This window comes from Puma concolor, chromosome A1, assembly GCF_028749965.1.
Source record: "Puma concolor isolate L17-30 chromosome A1, mPumCon1.1.hap2, whole genome shotgun sequence".
Lineage (NCBI taxonomy): Eukaryota > Metazoa > Chordata > Mammalia > Carnivora > Felidae > Puma > Puma concolor.
Window position 1 is genome coordinate 213,488,751 of NC_141667.1, and position 24,193 is coordinate 213,512,943.

A 24,193-nucleotide genomic window follows, 5' to 3' on the forward strand; every position below is an offset into this window, starting at 1 on the left:
GGGCTAGAGGAGTTCAAGGATGTCTACCCTAGAAGCATAAATAGCTGTGTATAATCAAGTGCATTTTTTAATAACTTACACAGAAGCAGTAAGGAATTTAATATTTCCTCTCTATAAAAACTTCCAAGAAAATTTTTGAACAAAATTCTCCTTAAAACATAAACACAATAAGAAACACACTTAATTATCATTTGTAAAATTTTAACGTTTTCAATATGTCAGCAAGCCCTTTGTGGGGAGGGGAAGCTTTAATTAAATAAGATTCGATTAAGTCACTACATATTTGCCAAGGTAGCAATCTCTAATTATGTCAAAATATCCATGGAAATGGAATGAGACAGAAAACTTATATTTGCCAAACCTCCTCTAAAGCAAAGTGGTGTGTAGTTGGAGGAAATATTTTGAAATTTTTCAAACACACAGAAAATTTGAAAGAATAGCATATGAACACCCATACATCCTTTACCTAGGTTTCACCACTTATTAAGATTTTACCACTTTGTGTTCTTATTCCTACTTGTTCTTTCTCTCTGTGTGTGTGTTGTGTTCGTGTACACACACGTTCATGTCTTTTTCCCCCTGAAACGTCGGGAAGTAAGTCACTGACATTTTTTTACATTATCCCTTCAATATCTCAGTGTGCATCTCCTAAGAACAGGAATATTCTCCTTCATAGCCAGAATACCATTATGATATCTAAGAAAATTCATATTAATTCAATATGATATAGTATATATTTCAAATTTAACTTTCCCAATTGTCCCGAAGTATCTTTTATAGCTGTTTCCATTTTATTTCCTGATTCAGGATCCGAGCAAGCCTCACACATAGCATTTGGTTGTGACATTTCTAGGAGGGAATATATAAATAAGCCACAAAGGGCACACCTGTATCAGGTGGCTTACCTCAGTAATAACCCATCACTTCCTGGGAGGGAGGACCCAGTAAATTACAGAGTTTTTGGTGTTGTTTTTGTTTTGTTTTTGTCTTGCTGAAGGGAAACAAAGTACAGGACAAAAACTGAGTCATCAGGACAATGAATAGGGGTTACCTTCTGAGCACTAAGGATCTTATGAAGTGTTCAAACACTTAGGTGAAAGTTCGGCTGAGAGGGCAGAACATACCTTGGGTCGTAAACCCAAGTTTTAAGAAATGCCAGATTATGAGCATGCCCAGGACAACAAACTATTAAATTCTTCGAAGTTAGCCTGGCTTGGCCCTCGGTTTAGAAGGATAATAAAAAGAAGGCACACTTGACCACAAGAACGAGGGCAGTGCACCCAACATTACCTCTTATGCAGCTGCTCGTCAGACAGTTGTAGCTCCTCCTTTAAGCGCATATACCTGTCTTCTCTCAGCAGCCTGGAGCCATCGTACAGGCTTAGCTCCCGGTCGTGGATCAACCTAATGGGAGAGGCGAAAGTCAGGGAACAAATTCATCTGTTTTGAATGCTGAAGTTACAGGAGGTAGAATCGGCTAACATTTTAATCACGTCTATTCTTATGGGCAATGGAGTCTAACAATTTTGTTAGCGGCGTCTTTTGAAACTTCAAGTTGGCTAGTACTGCTGTACTTGGCAAAACTATTGGTTTCTGTGCTGGAGAGCAGTCGTCATGGTTACGAGATGTGGACAGTGGGGAGGAGAAGGACAAGGAGAAGCTGGAAAGGGGAAGGAGGAAGGAGGTGCAAGGAAACAGCCGAATGAGCGACTCAGGACCATCAGGAGGTGCATATTAATAACCAAGGCAAGTGGTACATGCTCTGAGTCTAATGTAAGTCTTTAAGGGATAGTATTTCCAAAAAATTTCTATCTTTGGAACTATAGGATTTTAAAATATCAAAGATCTTTATAATGAAATAACTGGTGCTGCTTTATCTACAAACTACGATGGTGACCTGACCATCCATAGCACCAAGAGCACTCCCTTCCAGATGTTGCAGAGGGTGAAAAGCACCAACCACTGAAGTCTCCTGAAGCCTGCATTACACTTGCCCCACAAGGACCTCCACTCGGTGAACAACAAGGAGAGGGGAGACTGCACAACGCAGGGGTCAGGAGCATGGACAGCAGACTCAGTCAGATCTGTGTTCAAATCTAGCTCGGCACCTTATAAGCTGCCTGGGGAGGGGGAGAACTGCTACTCCATCTCTCTAAATTTTTCTCTTTTATAAAATTAGGGCAATAATACCAACCTCCTAGTATCACTGTGAAAAGTAAACACCTAATGTAAGGCAGATGCTATGACAGTTGTTGTCAATCTTGGCAGCACATTAGAATCCCCTAGGAAGGATTTGAAAATGCCCATTTCCGGGCCTCACCCTGGATCAATTATACATGAATTTGAGGAGGCAGAGCTCAGGCCTCAGTAGTTTTAAAGCCGCATCCCTGGAAGGTGATTATGGCTGAGAACCTGAGAAGCACTGGCCTGGCACAATGCCCAGTACAGAGTAAGCACTCATAGCCACTCCTCTTAAGTGCTTGGCCTAAGGGCAAGGGATAACCAATAAAAGGAGAGGGCTATTATTTTGTTTGTGTCTGTATTTATCCATTCAGAAGAAAAAAAAAATACTGTAAATCTATGGAATATTTATGGCCAATCACTGAAAGGTTGTGATTATTATTTTCAAATGCTCTCAAACTTAATTAGGACTAACAATGTCTTTGGAAAATTTTGTAAAATTTATTTATTTTGAGAGAGAGTGAGAGTTCAAGTGGGGACAGAGAATCTGCAGTGTCAGTGCAGAGCCTGATGTGGGGCTTGAATTCGTGATCCAGGAGATGATGACCTGAGCCGAAATCAAGAGTCGGACACTCAACCAACTGAGCCACCCAGGCACCCCTATTTTTGGAATTTTTAATTATACTCAGGATGTGACAAAAAATTTTGAATATTTAGTTGGGGAAATGGCTTATGCCATAGTTAAAAAAAAATCTACAAATGACAGAATCAAGACAGAATAAACAAAAAGTTGGTATCATTCATCTTCTTAAATAACGGGATAGATATATTTCCCGTGAAAGTTACACATGAAGTTTTCTCTTAACATTACACTCTAAAGAAGTTAATTAGAAATGTTTTCCCCACCTAAAGGGAAATAAGGAAACAATAGTTACATAAATGTTCAAGTTTATAACCACAAAGTGAGTTTTCTAGTCTATATAAAATATCATCAAACACCTATTACACATTTTATATAAGGAACTACCCTTTCTCTCTCAAAAAAAATTCCAACATGACCAACGAATAATTTAGATCTATGATTCATAAGGAGTTTATAAACAGTGAAGCAGTGACTGACAAATCGTAGAAACTTCAGCTGTGTAACTTATTGCATGTATCAACCAGCATATACGAAGTCTTTCAAAATTAACACCTGACAGCTTTTTTTTCCCACTCTTATACAGAGACTGCTGCTCTGACAGTGGTTTTTCCCAAAATGTTCATTATTTGAAGTTTCGCTGCTGTTTACAACGACAGAAACATCTTCTGTTCTGGTTGGTTACAGAATTAAGTTTCTCAGTCTCTACATAACCCAGTTTAAAAAGACTGATAGAGTCCCCACCCACTGTTTCCATGGTGTGTTTTTCTGCGTGTGTGTGACTCACGCAAACCTTTGCAACACAGCGAGTGTGCCGGCGTTGACGCGGTGAATGCCATCCAAGAGGACAAGCTTTCCTTCCAGAGCGGCATTCACAAGGGGTGAGGACCGCCAAGCAGTGTCTCCATTGGGAAGAGTGTATCTCTGCTGTAGCAGATCACGTGCTGTCATATCCTGGAACCAAGTGCCACCACCCACCAAAGAAAATGCAGAATTAGTTTTGAAACTAAGGTTGGTGGCTTACTTAGCTTTAGAGTTAGGTACCTCTCTGAACGTAACATTCCACACTCTAACTGGGAAGTCGTCTTCTCCAATTCAGTAAAGAGCGAGATATCCAAAAGCTTCTCCTGGTTATTTGAGGTTGGTCCTGTTACTCATCCACATAACATAGTAAGAGTGAGGGCCTCTTCCCCCTCTCCTTCTTATTAAGCATTTTCCCCCTCCCTTGAAATGTTCATTTGGTTCATTTAGATGGCATTCATTTCCACTTGACTGTAATGACATTCAATTCAATCAACTTTATTTTTGCAGGGATCAAAATGTGTGGATTCCTTTTTAAGAAGTAGAGGCCATACAAACTCAATGGGAGGCGATGCTTATCAATAATGTGCATTGTCTTATAGTTAAAGTCTCCTGAAAAACCATGCTAGGAACCCATCACAATGACTCAGTGTATTTATTTATTTTATTTTTTTTTTAATTTTTTTTTTCAACGTTTATTTATTTTTGGGACAGAGAGAGACAGAGCATGAACAGGCGAGGGGCAGAGAGAGAGGGAGACACAGAATCGGAAACAGGCTCCAGGCTCTGAGCCATCAGCCCAGAGCCCGATGCGGGGCTCGAACTCACGGACCGCGAGATCATGACCTGGCTGAAGTCGGACGCTTAACCGACTGCGCCACCCAGGCGCCCCAACAATGACTCAGTGTATTTAAAGAGGTCTGAAAATGGAGGAAGCCGAGGAGGACAGTCGTCAGATGAGGTGCAGGAATTGACAAACAACAGCATGGCACTCACAAGCAAGTCTTTAAAGCACACACGGAATGCGCTTGTGTTAAAGCAGTGTAACAGATTTAAGCAAACTATAATAGCAGTGGCATATAAATGTCTGCTTACTTTAAAAAATTCGAGGTGCCATGTAACATGAATAATTTTTTCTTACATGTATTAATGATGAAGATAATAGTTTGCTTTCTGTTATCCCTTCAGATAACTTTTGTGCAACTTATAGCAAACAAAATTTCAACTTTTACAATCGATTTTATCCTGAAACTTAAAGTCTTTTGTAAATTCTTTGATATCCGACTCCAGTTTCAAGAAGACAGAAAACTAATACATTTGCTTATATTCACAATGGCAACAGATCTACACTGAAGCCAAGATGAAAATGTAAGTATTCATCATTTCAGTTTTCTCACTATCAAAAAAGTACTGACTTAGGAAGTGTGAATAGGCCTATACTGAATCATAAAAGCACTTGAGAACGGTAACATTCAAACTCACCAAGTCCCCATAGCCCTAAAGGTCTGGCTTTGACACCTTATCAAAATTTGGCTTAGCTCATTAATTTCATTTAATTCTTCAACTATGAATTTTAAGTTCTATGCAAATTATATGAGCATGGCATTCTATGCAGCCAGTGATAGTTGCAATAGTCAATACTAAATTGATCACCATCGTCAGCATTTACTGAGACAGTTCAGAGTGAGAATGAGATCACTCCTACCCATGTAAGAACAAAAAATGGATAAAAATAGGACAAATCAAAATAAATCGTTGTGGGTCATTTTCATAATCAAATTCTGAAAAACAACCAAATACACAAATAAATCTTTCTAAAATTAATATAAAATAGGTAAATTAAAAAAAATTCTTGGCAATAATTATTTCAGAAAAATATTCACTACAGAGTTACATCATGTATTGTTCTAGAGAATAAAACAAATAGAAAACATGTCTTAGCACAGTACTTCTAAGTCAAAGATATATATCAGAAATAGCTGGGGGAAATTTTGGAAAATACATAAGCATAAGCATAAGCCCCTCTCACCCTGAAGATCTGGATTCAGCAGATCCAAGGTGGGGCTCACCACCTTGTAACATTACCTTATATTGCCTATATAATGCCCCCTCAAGTGGGAAACTGCTTTAAAATAGAAACATTGACTCAATGTGAAAGTCTGTCTCATCCTATTTATTTATATCCCTTTCTTATTCTAGTAGGAATTATGAGATTATACAAGGATGTACAAAATGTGTAACAAAAGAGTATAAATTAAGAGGTGAAAAAAATGAAGGAAAAAAAAAAGGAAGGAGTAGGCCTTGTTTCCTTCAGGTGTTCCTATTGGTATTCAGAGGGGATGAAGAGAGCATCCCATTGATACTATATTTTTAAAGGAATGGATGGGTTTTAATTTTGAAAATGCCAGCTTCATATTGCAAATAGATGGTATCCTGACCCATTTGAGCTCTTGAGTCTTTTTGCGTGGGCCCAGGAAAAGGAGGTGAGGAATGGGACGGTGCCATGGGACGTTCAGACTCCTAAGTGGCTGAGGCTGGCAACTGGTAACTTTTTTTTTTTTTAATTTCAGTAGAGAAAATTCCTTACTCTCATACCAAGATACCCTCAATCACCATTCTGTGAACGCTACAAAAAAGCACCGCTTCATTTGATGAGGATTCCAAAATACTTTCACATCTTGTTAATTCATTCAATGCCTAACAAAACTTGCCTCGTTCAAATGAGTAAATATTTACCAGTAAGACAGCCATCGCTGACTGAAGTAAAACAAGATTATTTGTTGCTACATAAGGAGCAGTCATAGATCAACAGAGCTCGGTGCTGCTAATGCCAGCCAGCCACAACTACAGACCAGAAATACTCTCCCTTTCTTCAATCCTTACAGGAGTAAAAAAATGGAAAACACTTGGCATTTCTTGGAAGACTAGCTCACTTCAGTTTTACCACCTAAACTCTCTTACACTATTATGCAAAAAAAGAGTCATTCTTCACTTCTAGTATGACTTCGCATTAAAATAAAAATCCTCCTGAGAAAGAGACGAAAACATTCCTTTTAATACAAGCTTCTAGTTTTCATAATTAAAAGCCTGTACTTGGAGAAAAGAGGGAGATTCCAGCTTTTCCTTAAAGAGATAATTGTCCCCACTTTCCATAATATGAGTTAAAATCAGAAATTATTTTTGATTGTGCAAGAGTGCAAGAACACCAAAATAAAGCTGAACTTTCATCCAACTCAACCTAATCAAACCTAATTATATTGATAGGCTTTTTTTCAGCATAGTCTGAATTGCTCAGTGATATGAATTAATTTCAACAACAGGCTAATCTCTAAAATAGAGTAACAGCATTTTCAAGTGTTCCAGTCCATAGAATATTTGTATTTTAGTACTGTGAAATTGTTATAATATCTGTATTTATTTTAACATACACTGGGTCATGAAATTGTTGAAAATATATCATTTCTTTATTCTTCCCGCCTACTCACACATCCCCAAAGCAAGTGGAAGGCCAAAATTAAAAAAAGAAAATGTGCTTGCTCCATATGATTATTTTGAAGGTACACTAATAAAATAAAAAAAAGATGCATATCCCAGTTTTTGCATATATTTTTCTTATCCCTGAAACTTTTGAACTTAACAGAATAAAAATAGTACTAATGATATCATAGAGCCCGGACCATTTCCTCTTTCTGCATTTCCTTAAAAATTTTAAAACAACAGGACATGAAATCCAGTTCCTTTAGAGCTACCATTGTCTAACCTTCAACACTTCACCTTCTCATTCAGATTCCTGGAAAACATCCGTATATCTCTTAAGATTCTGGGTCACTTGAAATTTTGCTTTTTTTTTATTAATAATTTTGCTCTTTTCATTTTTCAGTAGGGAAAAACCCTACAGAAAAAAAAGTTTTATTACAATGAGAAGCATAACTGCATGAAATGTATCATCAAAACATAGATCTGAACCCTAAGGCAATTATATGCCTTAAGGTTTTTTGCACCTTTGAATGATATATGCTAATTTTCTGACATTTCCTTGAGAGACCTGGATGTAAGTCATTAGTTAGATGGAATAAGTTCCAAAAGCATCTGTGTGTCAAGGAGCTAGAATAAGACTAGAATTACTTGTCCAAGGCATAATATCATTCAGAAAGATATATAAAAATATTATAGTAAATTTTCAGCATATAAAGGAATTTGAGCTGTCTTTCTTCCTTTTTCTCTTTCTTTCTCCCTTCTTTCCTTCCTTCCTCTTTCTCTTTCTTTCTTTCTTTCTTTCTTTCTTTCTTTCTTTCTTTCTTTCTCTCTTTCTTTCTTTCTTGAGGGAGACACAGTGTGAGCAGGGAAGGGGCAGAGAGAGAGGGAGACACAGAATCTGAAGCAGGCTCCAGGCTCTGAGCTGTCAGCACAGAGCCCAATGCAGGGCTTGAACTCAAAAACCGTGAGATCATGACCTGAGCCAAAGTTAGATGCTCAACGAGCTAAGCCACCCAGGAGCCTAAAGCTACCTGTCTTGAAATGCAAATATTGATAATCAAGTAAAATTTTACAGTAAAAAGCATATGTAATTTTTCTGATGGAAAATTTAAATTATTGCAAATGTACTATTCAAAGTATATACAGAATATGGCATTAATTAGATTAAAAATACACGTTTCCACCACATATATGAACCCAGAATTTCAGAAAGTGTTTAAAAGTTGGCTTGCAAAAATATGTATGATGTATGTTATAAAATCTGAAATAAGTGGATACAGAAAACTAAACAAGGGAAAATGAAATGAAGAAAGGTAAAGATAATACACAAAGCATCCATTGTAAGAAGAATCTAAAATGCGGATCTAATTTTTTTAATATCTAACACACACACAAAACAAGTGACATAAAAAAAAGTTATGTAAGTCCTAATAACCATAGCATTGACACCAAAAAGAAGCAGTACTATAATTCTTGGTGATGAGACAGAGGAAAATTTCTTCCATGGGTCAGGTCATCATATAAAGAACAACATGTTAAGAACTTAAAAATAGAAGTAACAATAATTATAGCCACCAATACTTATGGAGAGCTTACTAGGTGCCAAGTACTGTACATAAATTAACTTGTGTAATCTTATAACCCTAAGAGATAAGAACAATTATTGCCTTTATCGTACAGATGAAGTAACTGAGGTATGAAGAGGTTAGCCCACCCAATCAAGGTCACGCAGCTAATAAGCAGAGGAGCTGGGTTGTCCTCAAAAATATTACAATAAATATCAGTGAAAGAAGTTCCACAGAGAAGGGGCTAGTTTGGATTGATCAGTACATGGATATATTGCAGAGATAATATAAGAACGTAGCAATTGTACACCTCTCAGGCCACCTACCCTCCACAAACGCTGCTTCTCAATCAAGTTCTTTGAGAAGAGTCAGAAATTGGTGACTGTGATGTTTCCACACCCCAAGATGTCCCTAAACACAGCTAGTCTACACTGTTGTTTAAAAATATCTTTGAATACATGTATAAAAGATTATAATAAAGATGTCTTAGTTAACAGTAATTACATAATTCTTCACTTTCTTATTTCTGAATCAAAAATATAAACTGTGAGGGACACCTGGGTGGCTCAGTCGATTAAGCGTCCGACTTCAGCTCAGGACATGATCTCGCAGTTCGTGGGTCTGAACCCCGCATCAGGCTCTGTGCTGACAGCTCAGAGCCTGGAACCTGCTTGGGATTCTGTGTCTCCTCTCTCTGTTCCTCCCCTGCTCACGCTCTGTCTCTCTCTCTCTCTCAAAATTAAATAAAGATATATATATATTTATTTATATATATATTTATATATATTCATATATATTTATAAACTATGGGCATTTAATTTTTTTTGATTGGGGTAAGTAGTATTAATGATTTTTCTCCCCAAAAGAAACTAGCTGAAATTCTGTGGGCTTTCCAGCTCTATCTCAAATAAGTTTTTCTCAAGTAAGTAAAAATACCCTGCCAAAAAATACCTGTCAGTAGAGTATAAATACCAAGAAAATCTGGGATTTAACTGCATAAAAGAATACACCAAGACTAGCTGATGTAAGCCATCAATTTTGCAATAAGGGATTAATTATGTCCATACCTATTAGTGGCAGCATAGTGCATAAATACTGTATAAACACAGAATGTTAATAATTTTTAGGTCCTAGAATAGAAATGAAGCCATTATTTACAGTCTAAGCATGCTCACTGAACAGAATGCAAGGCATGTTGCCAACATTCTTTAGTGTCATTTATGTTTGATCTCAAAGAAGCCTCTCGTTTTACATATTGTAAAATTATTTATAAACCCTTTCATGCTTCTCCCCCAAGTTCTTCTCTTAAAGAGCTATTTTTAACCCATCACACATATAATAAATACCTCCTTTATGTACACAATGATGGCCTTACAAGCCTACCATGATTATTTTAAGTTACTCTGCTAGCATTGGGAAAAAGTTGATTTGAATAATTTATAGCTCTCTTCATTGTAACCAGTGGGATCTATGCAAGATGATCTCTTCTGGTCAAAGACTTATTCTATGAACACAGAACAAAATTCTTCTCACTAAAGCTAACCAGAGGTCAAACCCACTGTCTCACTAACAACTGACCCAACAAAAAAACATCTTAATAAAGTTGCAAAATAAAACATAAGTCAAGGTCACTGTAGGTATAAAAGATATCATATGTATTCAGTCAAGATACCCAATCAAATACCCTTCTATCCTCCTTGTACTACAGAGGCTAGAAAACTGGAAACATTACTTCTTAGATGCTTTGCAACTAAAGTTCTAACTATGCAACTAAAGCATCCTCGCACAGGCACAACTAGGAACTGCAGTGAACAATGAGATTAGGTGACAGCCAGCTAGAGGGGACTAGGGTAGCTATGGCTGCAGTTCTCCTGGCTCCGTCATCTCCATCTGGGTAAAATCTAAACACTGCTCCCTGTCTCTCCCAGAAATTTTGTACGCTACCTGATACCCAGTGAGAAATCCCTCTCCTCTCCATTTTAGACAGCTAGAATGGATGCCATGGTCCGCAGCAAAAACCACAACCTAAAGATAACAATATTTTAAGAACGAGCAACTTATTAAAGCTTGTGCAGAAATGCTCATGGACAACTAAGTATAAAAAAGAGAATGAGAAGACTTTCAAAAAAGAAAGGTAAAAAGCAGAGATGTTCCCGAGTAGAACCCCGACACACACAAACTGGAGAACCACATTTTATCCAAATGGTAGGGCAAACTTTCCTGCATTTTATCACAGGGGTATGACTCCGTTAGAAGAACAGGTGAGAAAGGTGCAATCAATTCTAGCTTAAATATTTGCAATAATATTTGCCTTTTACTAAATTAGTTTTTAAAAGCAAGTCACAAGATCATAAAATCTTGTTGTTTTAAGTACTAACAAGCAGTTCAGTATTCAGTAAAGACACCTGGAACAGGTTTGGCCTCATTCAACACTCAAATCCCTTCCGATCAGCCAACATGGAAACAGCAGGTACAGAATGAGGAAGGCTGGGTTTCAATTCCAAATTTGCCACTTCCTTGCGATAAATGGATGACGTGAGTAAAATATCTTTGGAATTAAATGAGATGTCTGGCATTTGGTGGGTATTTAATACATAACAGCTGAATTAGAACCAAGTAGAGAAAAAACAATACAAATACATTAAAATTTAATCTAAGTTAACAGTTCAGGATACTAACAGGAGTCATAAAACAATGTTATATGACAGAAGATATTCTTATTTTAGGATTTAAAGAAAAGGTAACAGGAAAACGAGTAGGAATTAGTAAAGAAAAGTTGACAGAGGTCAAATCTGAGCTGGTCTCTTAAAAGTGACGTGAATTACCCCAAATTTATTTATCTTTTCCGTCATATATTGACTGCTGACTACATGCAAGGCACAGTTCCAGGTGCTGAGGATACAACAGTGGAACAATAAACAGTCCTTACATTCCAGGGGGAAGAGAACAAAAATAGACAAAGGAAAAGGGACAGAGGACGAGAAGGAAGGAAGGGAGGGAGGAGACACAACTAAAAAAAAAGATCACATAGTGGGTCAGGGCTATACAGAAAATATCATGTAATGTGATAGCAAATGACTTGTTGGGTCAAGGATGCTTTCTCAAAGCATATTTAAGTTGCCAGTTTGAATGACAAGAGTCCATGTGAAATCAGGGGTTAGAGGCCTGGGCAACAACCTGTGCAAAGGCCCTAAAACAGAAGCTAGACAGATATAAGGGACTGAAAGTAGCAAGAAGGTGAAACATAATCAGCAGGGGGTCCAGCAGGGAGCCAGGAGGCTGGAGAGGCAGACATGGGCGGTGGTTCTCAACCTTGACTATCTGTTAGAATTACCAGCTAGCTTCTGTAAAAATACTGAAGTCTGGATTCCATTCAGACCAAATACATCAGACTGTCTGATGATAGGGCCTGGACACTGGAAGACTTTTTCTCTCTTTTTTTTTTTTTTAAATTGTTTTTAATGTTTACTTTTGAGAGACAGAGAGAGAAAGAAAGAGAGACAGAGTGCGAGCAGGGGCGGGGCAGAGAGAGAGGGAAACATAGAATCTGAAGCAGGTTCCAGGCTCTGAGCTGTCAGCACAGAGCCTGACGTGGGGCTCGAACCCATGAACTGTGAGATCATGACCTAAGCCGAAGTTGGATACTTTACTGACTGAGCCACCCAGGCGCCCCTGGAAGGATTTCAAAGTTCCTTGGGTGATTCTAGTAGGCAGCCAAAGCTGAAAAGCAGTGATGGAGGGCTCATAAGTGAGGGTAAGGCATTCTTGTTTTATTCTAAGTATGACAGGAAGCTATTGACAGATTCTAAGCAGGGAAATGACATGATCTGATTTACTTCTCCTATTCCTTACAGAATAGATTATGGGATGCAATATATTCTAATTAAATACCTACACATGTTTAATATCTACAAAATGAGTATAATTTAAATGTTTTCACCAAAAGAGATAAATTTTAAGATAAATAAATTGAAATCTGTAAAATATTAATGAAAGAAAGTGAAGAAGGCAAATAAATGGAAAGATCTTCTGTGCTCATGGATTGAAAGAATTAGTATTGTTAAAATGTTCCAAAGCCTAAAGCAATCTAAAGGTTCAATGTAATCCCTACCAAAATTCCAATGGCATTTTTCACAGAAATAAAACAAACTATCCTAAAATGTGTATGGAACCAACACAAAAGGCACTGATTAGCCAAAAAGTCTTGAGAAAGAACAAAGTTGGAGACATCACACTTACTCATTTCAAGCTAAAGTAATAAAAACTATATGATACTGGCATAAAAAGACACATAGATCAATGGAACAGAATAGGGAGCTCAGAAATAAACCCACACATACATGGTAAACAAATTTATAACAAAGGGGTCAAAAAAAAAAAAAAAAACCAAAGGAATCAAGAACATACATTCGGGAAAGGATATTCTCTTCAATAAATGGTATGAGGGAAACTGTAGAGCCATACGCAAAATGAAACTGGACCTCTATCTTAGACTATACATAAAAAATCAACTCAAAGTGGCCTGAAGACTTGAATGTTAAGACCTGAAACCACAAAATTCCTAGAAGAAAATATAGATAGTAAGCTCCTTGACATCAGTCTTGGATTTTTTTTAATGTTTATTTATTTATTTTGAAAGAGTATGAGCAAGCATGAGTGGGGAGGGGCAGAGAGTGAGAAGGAGAGAGAGAATCCCAAGCAGGCTCTGTGCCGAGAGCCAACATGAGGCTCAATCCTATGAACTGTGAGATCATGACCTGAGCTGAAACCAAGACTCAGACACTTAACTGAATGAACCACCCAGATGCCCCAGTATTGGATTTTTTGAATGTGACTTCAAAAGCAAAGGCAACAAACCCCCAAATAAACAAGTGGGACTGCATCAAACTAAGAAGAAAAAGCTTCTGCACATCAAAGAAAACCAACAAAATGAAAATGCAACTTACTGAATTAAGAAAATATTTGTAAGTCATATATCTGATAAGAGGTTAATATCCAAAATATATGAACAACTCATACAACTCAATGGGGAAAAAAACACAATTTGATTTTAAAATGGGGAGAGGACCTGAACAGACATTTTTCTAAATGGCCAACAGGTACAAGAAAAGGTGCTCAGCATCACTAATCATCTGGAAATGCAAATAAAACCACAATGAGATCACCTCATACCTGCTATTATCAAAAAGACAAGAGATAACAAATGCTGATAAAGATGTGGAGAAAAGGCAACACTTGTGCACTGTTGGTGGGAATGTAAATTGAATGTACAACCACTATGGAAAGAGTATGGAGGTTCCTCAAAACATTCAAAATATAACTACCATGTGATCCAGCAATCCCACTCCTAGTGCAGGAGATACCTGCACTCCTGTGTTCACTGTGACATTATTCACGAGAGCCAAGATAAACAACTTAAGTGTCCATCCTCAGATGAATGGGTAAAGAAAATATGTTTTTACACATATAATGGACTATTATTCAGCCATGAGAAAGCAGGAAGTCCTGCCATTTGTGACAACATGGACGGACCCCGAGGGCATTATGTTAAGTAAAATAAATCAGACATAGACAAATACATACTCTATGGTATCACTTACACGTAGAATCTTTTAAAAAGAGTCAAACTCTTAGAAAAAGAGGGTAGAAAAGTAGTTTGGTTGTCAGGGGCTGAGAGGAAATATGGAGAGGTTGGTAAAAGGGTACAAACTTTCAGGTATAAAATAAATACGATCTGAGGATACAATGTAAAATGAGATGACTATAGCATTATATAATTGATACTTGTGAAAAGAGTAGAACTTCAATGTTTTTATCAAAAGAGAGAGACAGAGACAGAGAGAGAAAGAAATACCTACAAATATTCAACATAACTGATGTGTTCTTAAAAATCCAATGAAGTAAAATTCCATATGCCAAATACGCTTTCCACCAAATTCTCAACAATGGGTCTACAGATAGTGGGCTGGAGCTACTGGAGATGTTCATCACTATAGTAGATCCTGGCAAAAGCAAATGATGCTAGACTGCTACCTGGCTGTGGGGGTTAGGGTGGATGAGGAGAAGGCTAAGAAGTGGGCCATGGCTGCATTACTTGACAACTCTTTTGATCAGCTTAATGTGTACCCTGTGGCACTTTCCCAGCAAAACCAGAGCTGCTCTCTCTAAACTGATCCCCATGGGAGAGACACTGTGCAGCAGGGAAACAAGCACTTCTTCACGAGGTGGGAGACAGGGAAGAGTTGATGGATTCAGGGAGGGTCATTAGGGATAAATGTGGAGTCTCCTGCCCGAAGCAGCACAGAAGGAGGCTTGCCAAGAGGAAAGAGACAGACTGATGGAAATAGCGGTCAACCTCACTTGGCTCACCTTCTCACCTGGGTGAGGGCGTTAATAGACATCACTCCTCTCCTGTGTAGAGTGTGTCTGCCTGCAGCGACCTAATTCTGAAAGAGTTTAAGGGAACCACAGGAAGCATCACAGGATCTGGGAACTACCAAAGGCCCCCTTCAGATTGTTAATCTCTTAACAGGAGTCCACAGAACATAAAATCAGGAATGTGGCAACTTTTACCATCTTAAATCCCCGGCTACTTCAATTCTAAGGCCCCAATGGCACTAAATGAGCTCTGGTAAAGAATACCTTTCCCTTTGCTGTCCGTTTTCACTATCTCTCTAGTTTTGTCAAGTGGCTTTTATTTCAAATACCTCAGAAAGCCCTGTTTCTACGATGAGACTGGCTTGTAAATCAGCAATAAAGTTCTACATATTCAGAAAGTGGTTTGGATCCTAAGTACATGTATTTTTTGAACAGAGGAAAAACAGAAAAACAAAGCATTTAGGAATCAAAAAAGGCAACTAGACAAAAAAGATTAGAAGGATATATTTCCTTTTTATTTCCAGGTATAAAATGTTTACAAAATACACTGGCACATACAAAAATTGTGAATTTCAAAACCAAATCAAAGTTATATCCTTCTTTCTTTTCTTTTTTTGACATATTCCTCATAAAAAGAATATAGATATATAACATCATCATTAAATTCACTAACTTCTAGCAAACTCCTCATTCTTACTGTAATCTTTGATGACTATAAATGCCTCAGGACCCTTAAAAGATTGCCCTAAGGATTGCCCTAACTTCTTTAAGTGGAAAATAAATGGCCATGATTAGATATAAGAAAATTAGGAATAAAAATATATAAAAAATAACAGCATATACATGAGACATGGAGGAGGGAATAAAAAAGTTTTTGTTTTTTCTTTTAGAATGTGTTTGAACTTAAATGACCATCAACTTAACATAGACTGCTATAGAGTGTTATAAGTTAACTTTCATGGACACCACAAACCCAAAACTTATCATAGATACACAAAAAATAAAGAAAAAGAAAGCCAAATACCACACTACAGAAACTCATTGATCACAAAGAGTGCAAGAGGAGAAAGGAACAGAGAAGAACTACAAAAATGACCAGAAAACAATGAACACAGTGGCAATAACTACATACCTATCAATAATTACTTTAAATATAAATGGCCGAGGGGTGTCTGGGTGGCTCAGTAGGTTAAGTGTCTGACTTTGGCTCAGGTCATGATCTCACGGTTCGTGAGTTCGAGCCCAGCGTCAGACTGTGTGCTGACAACTCAAAGCCTAGAGCCTGCTTCTAATTCTGTATCTCCCTCTCTGCCTCTCTCCCACTCGCGCTGTGTGTGTGTGTGTGTGTGTGTGTGTGTCTCCCAAAGATTAACATTAAAAAAAAATTTTAACATAAATGGCCGAAATGCTCTAATAAAAAAAAAGACCCATCTATATACTGCCTACAGGAGACTCATCTCAGATCTGAAGATACATACAAAATGAAAGCTAAGGGATGGAAAAACCTTTAACATGCAAATGGACATGAAAAAAAAAAAGGCCAGGGTAGCAATAGGTATAGTATAGTATCAGGTATCCCAGACAAAATAGTTTTTAAAACAGACTGTAACAAGAGATAAAAAAAAGGGTATTACAAAATGATATAGGGATCACTCCAACAAGAGGATATAACAATTGTAAATACCTATGCACCCAACACTGAAGCACCTAAACACATCAAGCAAATATTACTGAATACAAAGGAAGAAATTAATGGTAATGCTATAATAGTAGGGGACTCTAACACCCCGCTTACATCAATAGATGGATCATCCAGGCAGAAAATCAGTGAGGAAACTATGTTTGAATGACACATTAGACCAAATGAATTTAACAGAGACAACAGAACATTCCATCCAAAAACAACAGATGACATATTCTTTTCAACACATGTTGACATTTTCCAGAACAGATCACATGTTAGGCCACAAAACAAGTCTTAATAAATGTAAGAAGACTGAAATCTCTTCTGACCACAATGGTATAAAACCAGAAATCAATCACAAGAAAAAAACTGGAAAAAACACAAACACATGGAGGATAAATGATACTAAAACAACGAATAGACCAATGAAGAAATTTAAAAAAATACATGGAGACAAATAAAGATTGGAAAACATAATGGTCCAAAATTGTTGGGATACTGCCAAAACAGTTCTAAAAAATATACAGCAATACAGACTTACCTCAAGAAACAAGAAAAAACTCAATCTAATTTTACACCTAAATGAACTAGAAACAGAAGAACAAATAAACCTATAGTGAGTGGAAGGAAAGAAATAATCAGAGCAGAAATAAATGGCATAGGGACCAAAAATAATTAAATAAAAATTGAAAAAAAAATCAAATCAATGAAACCAAGAGATGGTTCTTTGAAAAGATAAAACTGATAAACCCTCAGCCAGACTCATTCAGAAAAAGAGAAAGGACCCAAATAAATAAAATCAGAAACCAAAGAGGAGATATAACAACTGACACAACAGAAATACAAAAGTTTATAGGAAAATACTATGAAAAATTATATGCCAACAAATTGGACAACATGGAAGAAATGGATTAATTCCTAGAGACATATAATCTTCTAAAAATGAATGAGGAAGAAACAGAAAATCTGAACAGACCAATTACTAGTAACAAAATAGAATTGGTAATCAAAGAACTACCAAAAAATAAAAGCCAGGACCATAAGGATTGACAGAAGTGAATTCTACCAAACATTTAAAGAAGAGTTAGTACCCATTCTTCCATTCTTCTCAAACTATTAAAAAAAAAAAAAAAAAAAAAGGAAGAGGAAGGAAAGTTTCTAAATACATTCTATGACATCAAATTACCCTGATACCAAAACCAGACAAAGATACCACAAAAAAGAAAACTACAGGCCAATATCCAACAAAACATTAAATGGATCACTCACCATGATCAAGTAGAATTTATCCCAGGGATGTAAGAATGGTTTAATATTTGCAAATCAATTCACATGATACATATTAACAAAATAAAGGATAAAAATAATGACCATCTCATTAGATGCAGAAAAAGCATTTGACAAAGTACAACATCCATTCATGATAAAGACTCTTAAAAAAGTAGGTTTAGAGGGAACATACCTCAACATAATAAAGACCATATATGAAAAACCCACAGCTAACATACTCAATGGTGAAAAACTGAGAACTTTTCCTCTAACATCCGGAACAAGATAAGGAAGTCCACTCTTGCTACTTTTATTTAACATAGTTCTGGAAGTTGAAGCCATCATACTCAGACAAGTAAAATAAATAAGAGGCATCCATATTAGTAAAGAAGAAATTAAACTGTCACTATTTGCAGATGAAATGATACTATACATAGAAAATCCTAAGGACTCCACCGAAAGACTATAAGAAGTGATCAGTGAATTCAGTAAAGTTGTAGGATACAAAATTAATACCCAGAAATTGGTAGTGTTTCTATACACTAATAACAATTTAGCAGAAAGAGAAATTAAGGGAAAAAAACCTATTTACAATTGCACCAAAAAGAATAAAATACCTAGGAATAAACCTAACCAGGAAGTGAAAGACCTGTTCCCTGAAAACTGGTGAAAGAAATTGAAGGTAACACAAATGGAAAAAGACATTCCATGCTGTTCATGGATTGAAAGAATTAATATTGCTAAAATGTCCATGCTACCCACAGCAATCTACAGGTTTAATGCAAACCCTACCAAAATACCAACAGCATTTTTCACAGAACTAGAACAAATAATACTAAAAGTTGTATTTTGGAACCACAAAAGACTCCAAATAGCAAAAGCTATTTTTTTTCAATATATGAAGTTTATTGTCAAATTGGTTTCCATACAACACCCAGTGCTCATCCCAAAAGGTGCCCTCCTCAATACCCATCACCCACCCTCCCCTCCCTCCCACCCCCCATCAACCCTCAGTTTGTTCTCAGTTTTTAAGAGTCTCTTATGCTTTGGCTCTCTTCCACTCTAACCTCTTTTTTTTTTTTTCCTTCCCCTCCCCCATGGGTTTCTGTTAAGTTTCTCAGAATCCACATAAGAGTGAAACCATATGGTATCTTTCTCTGTATAGCTTATTTCACTTAGCATAACACTCTCCAGTTCTATCCACGTTGCTACAAAGGGCCATATTTCATTCTTTCTCATTGCCACGTAGTACTCCATTGTGTATATAAACCATAATTTCTTTATCCATTCATCAGTTGATGGACATTTAGGCTCTTTCCATACTTTGGCTATTGTTGAGAGTGCTGCTATGAACATTGGGGTACAAGTGCCCCTATGCATCAGTACTCCTGTATCCCTTGGGTAAATTCCTAGCAGTGCTATTGCTGGGTCATAGGGTAGGTCAGCAAAAGCTATTTTAAGAAAGAAGAGCAAAGCTGGAAATATCACAATTCCAGGTTTTAGGACATACTACAAAGCTGTAGTAATCAAAACCGTGTGGTACTGGCACAAAAACAACACACAGATCAGTGTAACAGAATAAGAGCTCAGAAATAAACCACATCTATAGGTTCAATTAATCTATGACAAAGGAGGCAAGAATACACAGTAGGGAAAAGTCTCTTCAATAAATGTGGACAATTACATGCAAAGAATGAAAATGGACCATTTTTTTATACTATACACAAAAATAAACTCAAAATGGATTAAAGACCTAAATGTGAGACGTGAAATCATTAAAATTCTAGAAGAGAAACAAGCAATAATTTCTCTAACACCAGCCCTAGCAACATTTTTCCTAGATATGTCTCCTAAGGCAAGAAAAACAAAAGCAAAAAAAAATATTGGGATTAGATCAAAATAAAAAGCTTTTTTTTTTAAATTAAGTCTTTTAATGTTTATTTTTGAGAGAGAGAGAGAGAAAGAGAGAGACAGAGAGAAACAGAGAGTGAATGGGGAAGGGGTAGAGAGGGAGGGAGACCCATAATCTGAAGCAGGCTCCAGGCTCTCAGCTGTCAGCACAGAGCCTGACACGAAGTCTGAACCCATGAACCGTGAGATCATGACCTGAGCCACAGTCCAACGCTTAACAGACTGAGCCACCCAGACACCCCAAGATAAAAAGCTTTTGCATAGCAAAGGGGACAATCAAAAAAATGCAATGAATGGTTAAAGATATTTGCAAACGATATATCTGATAAAGGGTTAATAACCCAAACACATAAAGAACTGACATAATTCCACACCAAAAACCCTCAAATAATCTGAGTAAAAAATGGGCAGAGGACCCAAACAGATATTTTTTCAAGAAGACATACAGATGGCAGACACATGAAAAGATACTCAACATCACTCATCAGGGAAATGCAAATCAAAACCACAAGGAGATATCACCTTATAACTGTCAGAAGGGCTAAAATAAAAAAGACAAGAAATAACAAGCATTGGTGAGGATATGGAGAATAAGAAACCCTCATGCACTATTGGCAGAAATGTGGGAAATTGGTACAGCAGCCACTGTAGGAAACAGTAGAGAGGTGCCTCAAAAAATTAAAAAATAGAAATACCATACAATCCAATAATTCCACTACTGGGTATTTACCCACAGAAAATGAAAACACCAATTCAAAAAGATATATGTGGCGCACCTGAGTGGCTCAGTTGATTGAGCATCCAACTCTTGGTTTTGACTCAGGGCATGATCTCATGGCTTGTGAGTCTGAGTCCTGTGTTGGGCTCTGTGCTGGCAGCACGGAGCCTCTTGAGATCCTCTCTCTCCCTCTCTCTCTGCCCCTCCCCTGCTTGCACTCTCTCTCTCTAAATAACCTTATTTTAAAAAGATCTATGCACCCCTACATTTACTGTGGTATTTACAATTGCCAATAATTTACAGTTGCCAAGAAATCGAAGCAAACTGTATCCATCGGTAAAGAGATGTATGGATAAAGAAGATGTGGTGTGCATGCACACACACATACATGCTCACAATAGACTATTACACAGCCATAAAGAAGGATGAGATTTTTGCCACCTGCTATTACATGAATGGACCTAGATGGTATTATGCTAAGTGAAATAAGTCAAACTGATAAAGATAAATACCTTATAATCTCATTCATATGTCAAACAAAACAAACCCACAAAATGCAGAATTAGACCTATGTATACAGAGAACAAACTGATGCTTGTCAGGCGGGTAGGGGGGATAGGCAAAATGCATAAATGAGAGTAGGAAATACAGGCTTCCAGTTATGGAAAGTATAAGTGACAAGAATAAAAGGCATAGCACAGGGAATATAGCCAATGATATTGTACTAGAGTTGTATGGTGATAGAGGTTGCTACACGTTGTGTTGAACACCGCATAACACATAGAGAAGTTGAGTTACTATGTTGTACACCTGAAACTAATATAACATTGTGTGTCAATTATACTCAAAGAAAAAAAAAAGAAAAAAAAAAAACAAAGATTACCTCAAGACCCTAGTCAAAATTACAGTAAAGTACATTTAAAACCAAAGTACTGGCTAACACAGAGGGTCAAGAATAACAATGTGTTCTTACCAATAGTACTGGATTTCATTACACAGTGTCCTTAAATTTGGAGCCATTCCACAGAGAATCCCCAAATTTGAGATTCCTTCCCTCTTCAAGTTTACGGATCTCATGTTTTTGGATCACCAATGATGGTAAATGAAATACCTTTCAGACTAAAGTTCCTTATTTGGTAGGATTCCTTGGTCACTTGTTTTCTTCCTTGGGCTAATGGATTTGGTTTTATTGTAATGTTTATTTTTATGCACATGCCCAAAGGCCTCCTTAGTGCGTTTTTAGAAATCTAATAAATACCTCATGATAACTAAATTTGTTAAGATAACACAAAAGATTTTGTCCATTATTTAAGAAGTACATGGTTTCAATTAAAAAAAGGAGTCCAGTGCAGAGTTTTAAAAAATTATAAAAGATCTGAATATCAAATTTGGATACTTAAAAAAAAAAACAAATATAAAATCTATTGTCTTTTAAATGGAAAATGTGTGTAACAAAAGCAGTTTTTCAAGATGAACCATTATAACTGCCCAGTTAAACATTAAGGCACACTTTGCCTTTTTGCAGTATACAAGTTTAAAAGATTATGAGTTAAACCAGCAAATATCCAGCCTTTTCAACACATTAACTTTGTGCTGCATCCTGTCATCTACACAGTCCAAGTAGTTCTAGTTGCGAGCTTAAGGTAAAACACTGTAAGCGTCACTGCCCTCAACTTTTGACTCTGTCTCTGTCAAAATGAGAGCCTAAGGTACATTTTATAAGGTTTCAGTTATAAAAATAACACACTCTTGAGATGGACTTCTATCAGTTGAAGACAACCATTAATTTTTTGAAATTCCTCCGTTCCATTATGTTGTTTTTAAAAAGCTGGCAAGTGGAAAAACAGACCAATACTGAAAACCAAACTGATGTGACAAGAATCCTAGCATGCTAAAGCAAATGAGGCTAATGTGAAAGAAAGCATTCCAAATAAAAACAGATGGTCGTGCAGGGCCTCAGCCCAGTTCCCTGTTATCTCAGAGTGAGCCTCATTGTCTGCTGCTTATTGTTTTTAAAGATGTACAATCTAGCAGGCAAAAAAAAAAAAAAAAAAATGGCTTGAAAATTAATAAGCTAGAAACCATTGTACAAGCTTTGGCTAATTTGAGGTATAAACTCTGGCACTTAACCTTTCTCATCCTTAATTTTGAAAGTCAGGAAATTCCACTTCACTGGCATATTTTAGAGTAACTAGTCAGTTAACTTTTGGTAAATAACTTTGACCACTTCAAAGAGGCTGCAAAAAGAGATTATTAAATTATCACAAAACTTTATCTTGGAAAAACATTGGAAATACATAGAAAATTATAACTCTAGAACCAAAATGAGTTTGTCTCAGAATAGAGTCTCCTGCTTTATCCTATAAGAACTTATTCTCAGAAATCAGAAGTCGATCTAAATAATCTCCCTTTTTCTATATTACAGAATGCTATAAATAGAGAAGCTCTGAAATGTTTTTATGAGAATGAGAACAATGTCTGAAGAATCACACCTATCCCTGACATGCATAAAAATAAAAGTCATTCTACTTAAAATATTTTTAGATTTCCCAAGCCTCAAAGATGGTGCATATTTAACTGAGTATCTTCTTCATGCCAAACACTGTGCTGTGGTCTAGCCCACCGGTTCTCAGTTCTGCTGGGCTCAATACCCCTATTTTATAAACAATACTTTGTAACATTTGCTTTATAAGCCTGAAAAAAATCATAGGTAATACAATGTACTTACACACCTAATTTCAAATAAAAACATTGGATAATGCCTAAACTTCAGTATGGAGAAAGTGACTTGTTATAAAGTAGTACATAACTTCAACAGATATATGGGCACAACTACACCAAAACACATAATGATGAAGTCAGATGTCTATAGCTACAGATATAGAACCACTATGGATATGAAAACAATATAGGCTGATGCAGGTGTGCTATATTTGTAACTCAAATACCATGAATGGCAATGCTTTCAGTGACGTGATCTTCTAAAATGGTCAGTGTGGTAGGCAGAATAATGCCCCCAAACAAAGATGTCCGGGAGCCTGTGAATACATTACTTTGCATGACAAAAGGAACTTTGCAGATTTGACTACATTAAGGACCTTGAGAAGGGGAGATTATCTTGGATTACCCATGTGGGCCCAATTTTATAACATGAGTTATAAAGCTGCAGGACCTTTCCCAGCTGTGGTCAGAGAGAGGGCAGCATGATCACTCAGTGCTCCCTTGCTGGTTCTGAAACATAAGGGCTCTGGGCAAGGACTGGAGAGAGTTCAATCTAGAAGCTGAAAAAGGAAAGGCACAGGCGAATTCCTCCATAACCTGGGTATAAGGGAAGACTTTCTAACCATGACTCAAAATCTACACATAATAAGACAAAATATTAATAAATTTAACTACAAAACAATATTTTTTTTAATTTTATGGGGCACAAAATAATTTATTCATACATACAGCCAAAGGACAACTGACAAACCGAGAGAAAATACGTGCAGCATATATCAGAGACAAAAGCAAAATGGCTAATACATCATAAACTCAAAAACTGATGGGAAAAAAGGCCAAAAACTCAA

At 36.8% G+C, this 24,193-nt stretch overlaps 1 protein-coding gene across 2 annotated transcripts in view; it reads right to left on the reverse strand.

The window, feature by feature from the left end:
• Positions 1–24,193, reverse strand: part of VWA8 (von Willebrand factor A domain containing 8) — a 364,304-nt gene that overhangs the window by 237,381 nt on the left and 102,730 nt on the right. For both annotated transcript variants that reach the window (XM_086711392.1, XM_086711387.1), the window contains 2 exons: positions 3,615–3,775; positions 1,291–1,404 (listed from right to left, as the gene is read on the reverse strand). In XM_086711392.1, coding sequence (XP_086567518.1) covers positions 1,291–1,404; positions 3,615–3,775 — 275 coding nt within the window. The remainder of the gene's footprint in view (positions 1–1,290; positions 1,405–3,614; positions 3,776–24,193) is intronic.